We start from the raw sequence: 14,863 nt of genomic DNA, 5'->3' as shown, positions 1-14,863 counted from the left end.
ATTTGGTTACATCCTGGATTACATTTTACCAAAACGATTAATTTGAACGGAAGGTTTTGATGAGTCGATTAAAATGATTCAACATAAGCACGTTTATATTTTTGGTCATTCTGCTGGAGGCATTGTATGGAGGCATATTAGTATAAATATTTGTTGTACCAAACAAAATCCTCCACATTTTTTACACCTGTAAATTATTTAAATGTAGCCTATGGACATTCAACCAGCTTTTTCTTTACATAAACTGTAAAATTAATCAGTATTGATTTTTTTCTTTAAATTCCCATACAGAATGTCAAACATTGATTTAAAATTTCTTAATTCTGATTGAAGCAGTCATTAATCATCCGTCGTATCGTCTACAACTAGACATACGTACCCACAGAATGTATCCTAGGATCATAGGAATCTTTTAGGATACTCAAAATTAGTCCCAGAAGCCAAAATCCCACAGTATATACCCCCAGTTTAAAGGGATACTCCACCAAAAAATCTAAATGAAACAATCACAGTTACACAAGTATTCTTTGCCAAGTCACTCAAAGAGCTCAGGTACATCCTGTTTTCACTGATCATCCTTGAGGTTTTGTTACATCCTGATTGGAGTCCACATGTGGTAAATTGAGTTGATTGGAGATGATTTGGAAAGGCACACACCTGTCACAGTAAAAAGTGCATGTCAGAGCACAAACCAAGCCATGACGTCCAAGGCATACATCTGGGGAAGGGAACAGAAAATATTCTGCAGCATTGAAGGTCCCAATGACCACAGTGGCCGCTATCATCCGTAAATGTAAGAAGTTTGGAACCACCCTAACTCTTCCTAGAGCAGGGCACTACACCAAACTGAGTGATCGGGGAGAAGGGCCTTAATCAGGAAGGTCCATCCAATTCACCAGACTCCCGCCCAGGATTTGGCGCATTTCATTACCTCAGATGTCCTCTGGGTTCTACAACATCTACTTCATCGTCCCCAGGAACAGGGTCAGATTAACACTTCACTGTACCCTGGGCAACAATATTCAAGGGCCCCATCATCACAACCCCAGGATCACCATAATCTGGCAAAATACAGAATAAATTACAGTAATACAGTCAATATACTCAATATGTCAATAACCAACTGACTTCAAATGCATTTTGGTGTAAAGATGTGCAAATGTTCTTCGAACTACAAATGCACTCAGTCATGATGTTATGAAAACAAAACACATCGGCATCAGTATAATCTGGCAAAATTGACCCACTACATAGTCACAAATAATAAATAAGCGACAACTTTCAAAGCATCCAATATTTATTTAACAACACCTACTCCAAACACAAATGCATAGAATTGATAGAGCCATCACAGAGGAAGTTCACAGACAAGACACAAACAAAAATCCATTGAATCCATCTCCTAGAATCAAGTAGCATTTTGGTCCTCAGCTCATTTTAAACAGAAATCACCGTCACCTCAGTATTCAATAGGACTATCAAGTTATAGCGCAATATAAACATTTTGAAATCTGCCGTTTTCTCGCAACAACAATAAACAAACAAAATTAACAGCATTTTCATGGCTCCACCACAAGGAAAAATCTATCAAATGCAGTATCATCTGCTCCTAAACTCTTTTGAACTTGTTTTAAAACAGAAAACAACCTGTCACATCACAGTTCAACAAGACAGGCAAGGGTTAAACATTTTAGTGCAATATAATTGCAAAATAATCTGGCAAAATACACAATTTGAATCCTAAATAATGGGGAAGGGCATGTTTAAATTTGAAATGCTTGATTTCATTTGACAAATGTAACGAATATGGAAGGACACACTCACAATTGGGGTTCAGCTTCGATTTATCCCTTTTTATTGGGAACAACAAGAAGAAAGAAATGAAATAGGCTGATGAAATACTGCAGACATTGATATGGACCACAGCATTGCTACTTGAGTCTGCTGCCCTTACCACAAACTTGTATTATTAATATTAAACACAAAATAAAGATATACAATGTGAAAAAATTTACATAATACTTGTAATAAGTACACTAATGTAAATGTACATAATAGTTAATTGCAGACAACATCAGTAATACTTGATTAGTTGTCAACTAACATTTGTTAACATTTATAACAGCATAAACACAAAAGCAACATACCTTTTTATTGGGAACAACAAGAAAGAAATGAGATAGGCTGATGAAATACTGCAGACATTGATATGGACTAGAAGGAATGAAAATACACGTTCACTCAACTCATAATATAAATAATCGTCAGATAGCTAAAACATACGCAATCGTCACAAGAAATGAATCCGTGCTAGCACATGTGACACATGGAAATCCAATGCATCTTATAATATTCTCAACAATTGTGTTAAAGTGCTAAATGACTTATTTATACATTCACATATATGTATGAAATATATGGCGTTAAAAAGATTCGCTTGAAACTTATAATTTTCACAATTAATTAGTTAAAGTCAGAGCATGAAAAACTATACATACCCACAGCATCGCTACTTGAGTCTGCTGCGGTACGGCAAGATAAGAGCGACAAAATTAAACATCCGCAGTACCATTAGCAACCACAAGGGGGCGCCTTCTAACACCAATGGATACAACCAAATGCCTTATTTTATGAAATTCACGAAATACTCTTTAAATCAAAGGTTCCTTTTAACCCTGTTACACAAACACATTTTACACGAGCATTTTGTAGAGCATAGACTCGACGAGCGGTTCAGATGGCGGTTAGACTCGAGACCCAGCACCGCTTCCCTCACTGATCGCACTCGCATCGAATCAGGGTCGTAGGTTGAAGATGCTGCTGGGGGCTCTTCGCTCTCGGGGCTGTGAACATTAGCTCGAGCCGGCAGTGAAGAAATGTTCTGACTAGCTGAGCTGTCCTCGTTGACGGATGGTGCCTTAGCAGACTAGTTGCTAACGTTTACTAAGAAATTGCCTATTTTCGGTATATATTTAAAATTTTCTGCGTTCCTGATATCCTTCTCCCTTTTAAATTTCCGATTAGTGCTCCCACTTAGCTACTCCATGTTTGCATTTTTTGAGTTGTCGTAGCGCTTGCCGTCACGCGACCGGTTCAGTGCACGTTGATTGGTGTTACCGCCCGCGGGGCCCTTTAGAGGTCGGGGGCCCCTGGGCAATTGCCCAATTGCCAATATGGTTAATCTGGCCCTGCCCAGGAAAGGTGGGGGCTGCGCTCTCTGAACTAGGCTTCCGTTCACAATGTTGATGCAGAGGCACTTCCTGAGGTCCGTCTGACATCAGGTTTGGTTTGTGGCTATCGACCTGGAGGACATGTATTTTAATGTCTCAATCCTCCCTCACTCGAGACCTGAGTATGTCTGTGCAAAGTCCTGCCCTTCAGTCCAATAATATCCAGCTGCAGACCCGCAGCGCCAGGACCGGAAGTGAGGGGCGGAGTTATAATTGTCAAAGACACCATAAAAAGACAAAGCACAGAACCGGAAGTGAGGGTCAGAGTTTACCACCGAGTAGCACCACTTAAGCTTTTGGAGCTTTTATTACACACGAAACGTCATACTTTATACATGTTATAATGATACATTAAGGTACAGTACAATATGCATTTTAAAACATTAATCTTGTGTAATATAATTGTATAGTTATCTGTTTCATTGTATTATGAGAGTAAATTCCTGATCACGCTGTTACAAAATAATGCTTGAAACTTATGCGCATTTTATATAAATATTAATCGTTTATATAAATATTTAATCGTTTTTTAAAAGAAAGAAAAATGTAAATAAACTTCAAAATCTGTCAAACGAAGAATTTACTCTGAGGCCCATTTTGTCCATGCATTCTTGCAAAAACACCTCCATGTCATCCCTGAGCTGAAACCGAAATGCAAAGAGCTCTCTTGAATCTTCTGTCTGTTGAGGGCTGTTTCCTTATCTTCCTTCATTTGAATGAAAAGAGGCTCCTCCACTGGACCCTTGAACAGATGGCTGTTGGAATGGAGCCAATTACACAGCTTTTTTCATGTGCCAGATTATTGGGAGTTTTCATTACAGAATTTAAGGAAAATGTGACTAATATTTCTTATAAATGTATGTTAAGATATATTATAATTATAAATATAATTATATAAATATTAGGGCTGTCAAAATTGCCGCATTAATAACGCGTTAACGATAATTCATTTTAACGGCACTATTTTTTTTACGCGCAATTAAGGCATCACGCATTTTCACCCTTGGACTTGCCCGTAGTTTGGGGAATGGACATGCAGCATCAAACAGAAATGGAGAAGGAAAAAGGTCTTCTGAACGGGAAATTCATTTATAAAACGATGTCTGACGGTTCTGTCGACAAGACAAAAGTTATCTGCCTCTATTGTCGATGTGAATTAAGTTATCACCGCAGCACGTCGAGTTTAAAATATCACTTGATGGCGAAGCATACAACTGATGCAGAGAGCTCTCCACCCACTCGCCAGAGTCAGACAACATTCGATTGTTTTCAAAGGAGATGGATGGACAACTCCACAAGCAATAGACTCACCACATCTATAGCTAAATGGTTGGCTACAGCATGTAGGCCAGTTAATGTAGTGGAGGACGAGGGTCTAATTGAAATTATTCGCATCGTATCTAACGATAATACATATGAACTACCTTCGAGAGCCACTGTTAAAAGCAGGATTCACGACTCCTACAAAGAGGAGAAAGCTAAAGTTGAAGAGGCGTTAAGACAGACAAACAAGGTTGCGCTCACCGGAGATTACTGGACTTCCCTCAGTAACCATAGCTACCTGGGGGTCACGGCTAATTATTTTGACACACACTGGAAACTCCGGTCGCATGCTTTGACCGTTATGAAGACAGACGAGAGGCACTATGCTAACATTTGCGCTGAGCACTTTCTGCAGGTAGCCAGACAGTGGAATATTGAACTCAAATTTAGCACACTGACTACTGATAGTGCACGCAACATGATTGCGGCGGCCAGGCAGCTCCCGTTCGGGCATATGCCTTGCATTGCCCACAGCCTCCACCGAGCTATCACAGTTACGCTCCAAAACAGCCCGTTTGACAGCGCCTTGGCAAAATGTAGAAAAGTAGTGGGCCATTTCAAGCCCAGCAAATGCAGCCGAGCTCGAACAAAAGCAAGTTACACATCATCAAAAGAAAGAGTCACTCACACAGGAGGTGTCAACCAGATGGAATAGCACCCTGGAAATGATAAAGCGTATTCAAAGAAATCAAGAACCATTAAGAGAAGCACTGGCCCTACATGCAAGTAACATCAACATGCCCACAGCAGCTGCACTGGATAAATTGAAGAGGTTGAAGGCTGTGCTGGAACACTGCAGGTAATTCTCATTTCAATTATGTTTGTTTCTCAATCAATGTAAGGATTTAACAAAAACGAGGAAGTGTGTCTGTTTTGTGTGTGCGTGTTATGAGTGTGTGTGGTGCTTGCATGTGTGTCATGCGTGCGTGTGTCAGTAGAGTGAGAGATTGAATGCGTTTTATGTCTAACTATAATCACTTTCTCTATTATTGTAATTATTATTGTAGGTATGTGTCTGAACTACTAGGAGGACAAAACTTTGTTTCATGCTCAGTTGTGCTGCCAGCGTTGTGTCATCTTTCGCGACGACCCAGCATACATGATTAAGTTTAAGGAAACTTTCACAACCGACATGGACAAACGGAAGGAAAAAAAACAACATCGCATGGCTGAGGGTTGCATCAGCACTGGACCCTAGATTTAAGGACCTAAAATGTCTTAGCAGGGCTGACAGAGCTGAGGTGTGGAGTTCAATCTGTGCCTTGCTCCGAGAGAGCGGGGAGGGGCTTGCACAGCCAAATAAACCAGTGACAACTGAGCCACCCAAGAAGATGTCATGTCTCATGTCTGCGCCAGATTCTTCATCTGATGATGAAGAGGACTGTATTGAGAAATGTGTGGATTCTATTGGGATAGAGGACTGTCCCCTGCAGTGGTGGTCCAAACATGAAGGTGCACACAGTGAGATGGCTAACTTTGCACGAAGATACTTAGCAACACCTGCCACATCCATACCTTGTGAAAGACTATTTTCACTGTCAGGGCATGTTGTTCAGAAGAAGCGAGCTGCCCTGTCGTCTGAAAATGTAAACAGGCTTGTCTGTTTGATTAATTGGCTCAGTGGAAAGAAAGGATGGTAATGGAAACCTGTATTTTGTCCATGTTCTTTTTTTCAATAGCCATGAACAAGTTATTTGAAAAACATGTCTATGTTCTTTATGCTCCATGTTTAAGATGGTTTCAGTAATAAATGTACACTTTGCATGTTTAGAAGAAGTGATCTGCCCTGTTGTGCGAAAATTTAAACAGGCTTGTGTAAGTTAATAGCTAGAAAGAAAGAAGTAATGGAAACCTGTGTTTTTTCTATGTTCTATGACCTTTGAAAAATGTCTTATGTCCAGAATGGTTTCACTAATAATAAACAATATACATTTGCATAAAGCATAATTATTGTCCATGCCCATGTTATAGAGTACTAAAAACTTGAAAAGTATAAATTTAAGGTTAATTTAGAATGGATAAAAAATCTGCGATTAATCACGAGTAAACTCATGACAATCATACGATTAATCGCCATTAAATATTTTAATCGATTGACAGCCCTAATAAATATGTATTCACACTGTCTCACTGCTGCTAAGCGTAGCTTGTTCTCTTTTTTGAGCCTTGTAGGGATTTCTGCACTGGAATATACATATCTTGATTAATTTAAAATGAATCATAAGAGGGTAAAAATGTCCAGTAGGTAGATACCTTTCAGAGAAAACCCCAAAGTTATCCAGAAGAATTAGACACCACCATCTCCGTATGTTTGGAAAGTCGCACTAGAAGACAAAAATAGAGAAATCTTGATATTTCAACTGCTACAACATCATAAAGGTCAATTACTTGAACTGGTAATTACTTACAGATGTAAGATCAAAGGGTGCTCCAATGACAAGATGTAGAGCATACTGGAAAACAGCAAAAGTTAAGGAACAATTTCGTAAAATTTAAAAAAAATCTAAACAGAATCTCTCACCATCAACATGAAGACTCCACAGTCAAAACCCCAATATGTTGTGGGATATCCTAAAAGAAACATGGTTATTAAGGGTTTAACACTTCAGTCCCAACTTCAGCCAACTTTTTTCTAACCAACTTTGATTTTCAGTAGCACCCATTTGCCAGGTAAAATTTTGTCTGTCATCTTACTGCAACAAAAATACCCAAATAATTAAACAGATTTGATAATATTAAGTTTCATTGTGCAACACATACAGTTTAAAGCTCTGAATATATTTTTTTGTAAAAACCGTTACAGCATGCAAAACCAGAACATCATGCAAGTAACCATTAAGCAAGTTTATTGCATGGCTTGGTTGAATTCTAATGTAGAATGTGTTTTTTAGACCGCTGCAAAGAATAACACACCGTTGCGATGCAGAGCTTTGCTATGTACGCAGAATTTTAACCGTAGAGACAGAACAGACTGTTTTCTTTAGCGGAAGCAATACAATCGTTTTTGAATAAATATTTTGTGTCAAATTATTGATTTATTTTGCCATGTAATAAGCAGAATAATGTACAGCAAGGCGGTTGTTATTGAGAATACAACCCCTTCAGGCTGTATACAACTGCCTCGCTCTACATTAAAAGGGAAGGAATGAGGCGGGAACCGGTGAACATTCAACAAACTTTAATCAAATAAAACAAACAATAAACACCTAAGTAAAAGACCGGCAGCCACCTCACGGTCGACTGCTGTCCCCAAACATAAACACTAATTCGGGCCCTGTCCTCTCTCACTGACAGTCCTTTTATACTCCACAATCTCCTCTGTGATACGAGACCGGTGCGCGTACACCTCGAATCCCGGCTCTTGTCCCGCCTAACTCGCTACACAGTTGTTCAAAGATTTTAACTGGCTGACATTGTGTGAAATGAGTGGGAAACTTTACTTGTTTTGTTGTTGGTTGTGTGTGTGTGCGTGTCTGTGTGTGTGTGTGCGTGCGTGCATGCGGCTCTGCACATCAATCTGATATGAGTGATGATAAAGACTATGATGTTGATTAAGATTCAAGGCAGCAAGATTAGTTGTGGTTGAGGACTGGACTGGATGTCCTTTGTTGTTGCTATAGTTTCATCAGTGCGTTTATGTGTAAATAGGTTTGGCCTGTTGTGTGTGAATGTTAGAGTGGGATTAGAGGAGTTAATCGGAGCAAGCATGTGTGTCATCATGTGTGTACTGCAGATGTGACTGTGCTCCACAACGTTATTTAATACATCAGTAATATTGTTTCAATGCATATGTGCCCCCACCCCTCTGCGTGACTTAAATTATGGCCCCGCCCTAGTTCAAATGCGTTCCGCGGTCCATGGAAGCAGGGAAGACAATGCAATATTTCAGTGCAATGCAATCCTCTAAATTATTCTGTATGATCAACTTGATAAACTACTCACAGACTCAAATATGGATTTCCTTTTTTGTTGGAATCGTGGCTGACAGTCTCATCACCTGACACGGCATACTTAGTACCAGGGTATAATATCTTTAGAAAAGATTGAAATACTGGCAGAGAAGGTGGTCTACTGATGCATGTTAAAGACTGTATAAACTGCAATGAAATTGAACTAAACTGTATGGATATTGAATGTATGGCAGTAAGAATGATTCTAGCTACCAACATGTCATTCATTGTTATTTGTGTATCTAGACCCCTGTCATCAAATAGTATGTTTTATGAACACCTGAGAAATATTTTGAAAGAATTTGATAGGAACAAAGGGTTGGAGACCTAAACATTAATTGGACTGAGAAGTCAAAGGAAAAAAAACGTAAAGGTATAACAAGTCAATTTGACCTAAAACAATTGATAGAAGGTCCAACCAGAATCACCCCATCATCTCGGACGCAGATTGATCTCATATTAATAATAAACTAACTAAAACATTCAATTTTTGGACAGGGCTATCGGATCATAATCTGACAATGGTATCACGGAAATTAACGAAACAAAGGTTCATATACCAGCAAGAAAGTAAAAAGGTCTTGAACATTATACCAAAGAGGTTTATCAATGAATTTGAAAACCAATTGAGTCATCTAACATTGAGTGAGATCCTGCCCATAGAGGACTTAGAGGTTACTTCTAGAAGTTTAATGACCAAGGTTAATAATGTTAAAAATGAGTTCAGTAAAAGTGTTACACATTCTAGAAAAAAGCTAAATCTGCCCTGGCTTAATGAAAAAGTATGGATACTAATGAAGCAAAGGTATCATGTACTAAAAACTGCAATTAAGTCAGGGTTAGCCCATCATAGGAGAACCTTTCAACAGTTACGTAATAAATGTACATGGTAACTTAAAGACAAAGATTAAATATCTTCTATGCTTAATAGTTATTTTATAAATTCAGTTCAAGATTTGGCACAAGGCTTTGGTCTAAGAGGGAAGGTCATTTCACCATCAAATGAAAATCTTCCACTGTTTAGCATTTCTGAAGTGCCAGAATCTTCCATAACTAAAATCTTAGGTAAGTTAAAGAACTCTAAGGCTAAAGATGTTTTTACTTGTGATTGTGCATGTCTGAAGAAGTATAAAAGTATCCTTTGTACTCCAATTACTCATCTGGTAAATCTGTGCATTTCTGAAGATGTATAAAAGTATCCTTTGTACTCCAATTACTCATCTAGTAAATCTATTCATTAAACAAAGTTTTTTTTCCCAATGCTTGGAAATCAGCTGTCATGACCCCTATTTTTAAGGCTGGAAATGCGACTAATATAACAAATTATAGACCTGCTGTTTCCAAAGTAATGGAGAGGACAGTCTGTAACCAGTTGCTAGACTATTTAAATGAAGGACATTTTCCACTGCACCCTATGCAGTTTGGATTCAGGAAACATCATGCCACAGAAACAGCTACTTGTAATTTTATTTAGCAAATAAAATCCAGCCTTGACAATGGAGGGGTTGTTGGGGCTGTTTTCCGCTATTTTAAGAAGGTTTTTGATAACATAAGATTGTAATTCACTGTATCTAAACTGTCAAAGATCAATTTCTCTCCCAATGCTCTGACATGGATGGAGTCGTATTTAGATTCGAGAAAGCAGTGCACCAGGATTAATGATAAATGCTCCTCCTTTGCTAACTGCACTACTGGAGTCCACCAGGGATCCATTTTAGGACCAATTTTATTAGTTTATATATTAATGACCTGCCATTGATTTGCCCAGAAGTCACATCCAAATGTACGCTGATGATAGGGTTATCTACACCCAGGCAAAAACTAGAGAACAAGCTGCAGCAAAACTTACTGCTGTTTTAACCAAAGTTTCAGACTGGTTAACTCTCAATTGTCTTACTCTTAATGTAAGCAAAACAGTGGGCATTTATTTATCTATCAAAAGGAATGGTATACAACATCAACCCGATATCTGTATTATGGGAGAGGTGATACATATTGTTGATAATTTTAAGTATCTGGGCATAATTATTGATTCTAATTTAAGTTTTAAAAAACACAAAGATCTCCAATTGTGTCCGAGCTAGTTTAGCTACTTTTAGACATATAAGACACCAGTTACCAATAGCTGGAGCTAAACTGTTTTTGCTGATTTTCTCACACTTATCTTACTGTTCGACAAGCTGGTCCCAGGCAGGTGGGACTATGCTAAAACCTTTATGTACCCTTTACAAACAATCCGTGAAAGTTCGACAAAAAACCAAGAAACTATCACCACTGCATCATTATAAAAAAATACAACCCATTAACCTTTAGTAGTTTTCTCTGCTTTGCAGACATGTACCTGATGTATAACTTGATCCATGATCTTGCACGACCTCCACTCAAGCAATGTGTGTCATTTTGTAGAGATAACGTAAGGGTCACCAGGGCTTCTGTAAGAGGTGACTGTTACACTCAGTTTAAGAAGACCATTTTTTTGGACAATCCGCTTTTTCATTTTCTGTAGTAGAAAAATGGAACTTAGTTGTTTGTTGTTAAGTATCTGTTTTGATACTATGATCTACATTGTCTATACTGTTTATATCTTTCTTGCCCAGGGACCAGAGATGTAAATTAGCTGTACAGCTAACTCTGGTTCAGGGCTTGACCTGTGCACGGTCCGTCAAATAGACTAATAAAATAAAATAAATAATGCTGGGTGTCATCTGCATAGCAATGGAACTGGATGTTATGTTTACGAAAAAATGTGGCCAAGAGGGAAAAGGTAGAAAATGAACCGCCTTGGGGAACACCAGAGTAAAGAGGGGCAGAGTGGGATCTGAAAGTTCTAAGTTGTACATACGGAGTATGGCCAGAGAGATACACCAGTGCAGGGGTGTATCAGATAATCCAAGGGAAGCTAATCAGGTGATGAGGATGGTGTGGGTAGTGGTGTCAAAAGCCGCACTCAGGTCAAGGAGGATGAAGATTGTTAATAATCCAGGAGGTCATTGGTTATTTTAAGAAGAGCTGTTTCGGTCCTATGAAGGGGATGGAAACCTGATTGGAACTCAAATGGCCTCACCTGTTTGCCAAAACATTTTTTCCCTGCTTTTGCGATTTTGAATCGCAAAAGGGGGGGGATGTTACAGGCAATGTGTTTTTGCTCTCAAAAATATTTGTGCAGGTCAAAAGAGCAGGAGCTGACACAGGAGACTTCGTGGTAGTCAAAGATTTCAGGAGAAAGTCGTGGAAACACGCCTCCCACTGCAAAAAGGGGTATCCAAGGAGTGGCAACCCCAACCATAGGCCCATCACAATGGCATCCACATGGCTCTTCGCAATGACCATGCTGTCTCAATTAACAGGAGCGCCGCTGCTGGTGCTTGCAAAGGGAATCAACTGTTCGAGGCATGATTTGTCGAGCCCCTAGAAATTAGAGAGGAAGAAGGAAAATACTTTGTTTCTGTGCAACCCTATATTTCAAGGTTTTATAAAAGAGGGACAGTGGGACCCTAATTCTGCTAGGAACAAATATGTATTTGTGTAGAGGTATGCGTAGCTCAGGTGATGTGATAAGGCAATACATTTTGAAATTGTGGGCCATTATGTCCCCTGGGACGGCCAAATAAAAAGGACGTGTTTTCGACTAGCTCCAGCTCTAAATCTTAATTATGAGGGAACGGGAGCAACTTACCAAATAAGAGTGGGAATATGGAAGGTGATGAAGGTTTAAGCAGGTGGCATTGCCAATTCTTGTAGGGTTGTTGTTGCTTATGATTATGTTACCATGTTTAATTCACTGTTTTCAGAACTGTTTAGATAGAAGAATGAAACCTGTAAGAGAAAGGGCATTGCTCCTCTTACAAGGTCAAAGTATAAAGATTTTGGTTATCATATATGATAAAAGGGGGGAATGTAATGGAAATTTTCTAGTCTTGCTTCATGAGGTGTTGGCCTTTATGTTTTTGAAGTGTTTATCTTTGCTTTCTTTAAAATGTTTGTAATGTTTTTCTCTATACGCGTCATACCACTTTAACAAATGGACAAGCAGAATTAAAAACATAAGCTGTGTGATTCTTTTAATTTCTTTGTAATATAGTGAAAAAAACAGTTTGAACATACTTGCAACCAATCCACACCCTATCATCTCTTTGGACAATGCCTCCCAGAATGTTTCCACATTGACCTCCCCTTAAATTTACTTAAATCACTATATGGCAATAACATGAAGAAAATTAAATAGAAAAAAAACTTGGACTTGAACATGATTACAATAAACATACCAGAAAACACTTTTTTTTGTGTAGATCCATGATCACAACAGGGGTATAAGCTCTAGTCAGAGCTGGGACTAGAACTCAGGGCTCTTCGGTGAAAGTCAGACTCTCAATCCTTGAGCCACTGGAGATTGTAAACCCAACATTAAGACGCAGAGGAAGATGAGATGCAGTATTAGTTTTAATAGAAGAACAAGCAACAGAAATCCACAGCTGGAGCAAAAAAATCATCAAAAAGTAATCCTCAAAAAAACTAAACCAGTCCAACGGGTCAAAAAAATATTCAAGAATATTTCCAAAGACATTCAGCAAAAAAACTCCAGAGGTAATTATCTCCTTGTTAGGGATCACTTACTTGGGCAACCAGCTTTAGAACAACTAAACACCAAGCAAAGAGGCTAAGAGACAGAGTGACTTAAATACATACATCTGAATGAGACACATGTGAACCTAATAACACTAATTACAAATTGAATAAGCAGGACCTGATAGCACCATGAGGACCTCTAGAGGCCAAAACATGACATAACAAGCAAAACACTGACAACAGTTAAGGCATGAATAGGCCTTGTAGGCCTACTCATGTTTTGTAAGGGCCTCAAGGTGTAAATAGGCATGCAGCACCGTGTCTGCTGACGGACACTTTAAACCTGTCAAATCTTGCAAAAAATCAATTACTCTGCTCACTGAAGTATGCACATGGAACAAACAAAATCAGTTTTAAGTAACATACATATATACCTAAACTATAGTGTTAAATTAAAAGTTACCTCGATATGGCTTCTCAATGTTGGGCATAAGGGTATGGCAAGGATAATGTGGTCATGGAAGTTATGTAGGTGGTCTTTCCACTCCTGGTAATGGTAGAACATTCCACAAAGTGGGCACTGCTTACAGTAGGTGGCAACATCTAAATTATAAACAAGCAATACATCATAGGACAATTAAGCTGAATATCACACACAAAAATTACATGACAGCAAATCATACCTTCAATAATGGACCAGTTTGTGAGAATTTTAGCCTTCTTTGTAATTAGGATGGGATCACTGAGGGGGAAAACACCTGGACAACTCTGACAGATGCTTTCATCTGGACAAAGGTTTCTTGTGTAGTCTTTGTCTGGTGTTGGTACATGCACATGGTCTGGTAGATCAACGTGTATCTTCTTGTGCTGAAGAATGTAACATACCATATTATTTAGCCCCAGATCTTTTGGAGGATCTCAGACTGTGCATGTGGCTCTTTGTGTGGTGATTCTTCTCTGCTGAAAAAGGTGCCATTTTGCAATACATTTGTGCACACATGAAGACCGCAATTTGGCACAGGGACAATGCCATGTGTATAATTTTGAGTAATACACAACCAATACACGTCCCAACCGGCTGTAATAGGAGACACTGGGTTCAAATACTTAAATAAACTTCTTTGTTTCAGGGGTGCCAATCGAAGTTTGAACAGAGAGTGAATGCAATTGCTGTTGGCAAGCTGCTGCCGTTTAAGGCATATCTTCTTTTCATTACTAAACCACTTTGCTTTTACCATTTCAGTTAAAATCTCCTCTTTCAGGAGACTAGTTCTGTGCAGTAAGTTACAGATGTATTTCATCATGTGGTCAATGGATCATGTGTTTGCACTGATATGATGACAGCCCACTCCTCTGTGCAACTTCCATGTTGACCTGACATTCATGTGATTCACAGATGACCTTATGGTGTTCTACCCATGTATTGAGCTGAATATGAAGAGGAACACTGTGACCCTTGGTAACTTTAAGGACTTTAAATATGCCATTTGTCCTGTCGATGCACTGGCTTGCAAGATGGAATGTGGCATTAATGTCCTGTATTGGCTGTTCTGTGTGTTTGCGGTCAATGTGTTTTTTAAAGTTTTTTTTATTAATGAGAATATTATAAACTGGGCTTTTTTTATCACAGGCTGCACTCGAACACTTCTTGAGGAGAATGCAGCAGTGGCTGGAGATGGTGTGCTCAGCGCTGAATTGGCTGGAGATGGAAGGGGTTTGTTTTTGCAAACCTGAAGATGCTTCTCAAAATCCTTTGTCCTTAAAACTGTAGTATCACAGTATGGGCAGTGGTGA

The 14,863-nt window shown here is 38.9% G+C and overlaps 1 protein-coding gene across 1 annotated transcript; it reads right to left on the bottom strand.

The window, feature by feature from the left end:
- Positions 1-3,810: 3,810 nt before the first annotated feature.
- On the bottom strand, positions 3,811-13,818 carry LOC306895398 (uncharacterized protein; the record flags this gene model as incomplete). Its single annotated transcript, XM_079458620.1, has 6 exons — positions 13,753-13,818; positions 13,533-13,672; positions 7,075-7,124; positions 6,962-7,006; positions 6,807-6,877; positions 3,811-3,985 (listed from the first exon to the last, which is right to left on the bottom strand). The coding sequence occupies exons 2-6, from the start codon at positions 13,558-13,560 to the stop codon at positions 3,811-3,813; spliced, it is 369 nt and encodes a 122-aa protein (XP_079314746.1). The 5' UTR covers positions 13,561-13,672; positions 13,753-13,818.
- Positions 13,819-14,863: the final 1,045 nt, after the last annotated feature.

Source organism: Barbatula barbatula (genome assembly GCF_947034865.1).
Source record: "Barbatula barbatula genome assembly, chromosome: 6".
Classification (NCBI taxonomy): Eukaryota; Metazoa; Chordata; class Actinopteri; order Cypriniformes; family Nemacheilidae; genus Barbatula; species Barbatula barbatula.
This window is presented reverse-complemented; position numbering and strand designations above follow the sequence as displayed.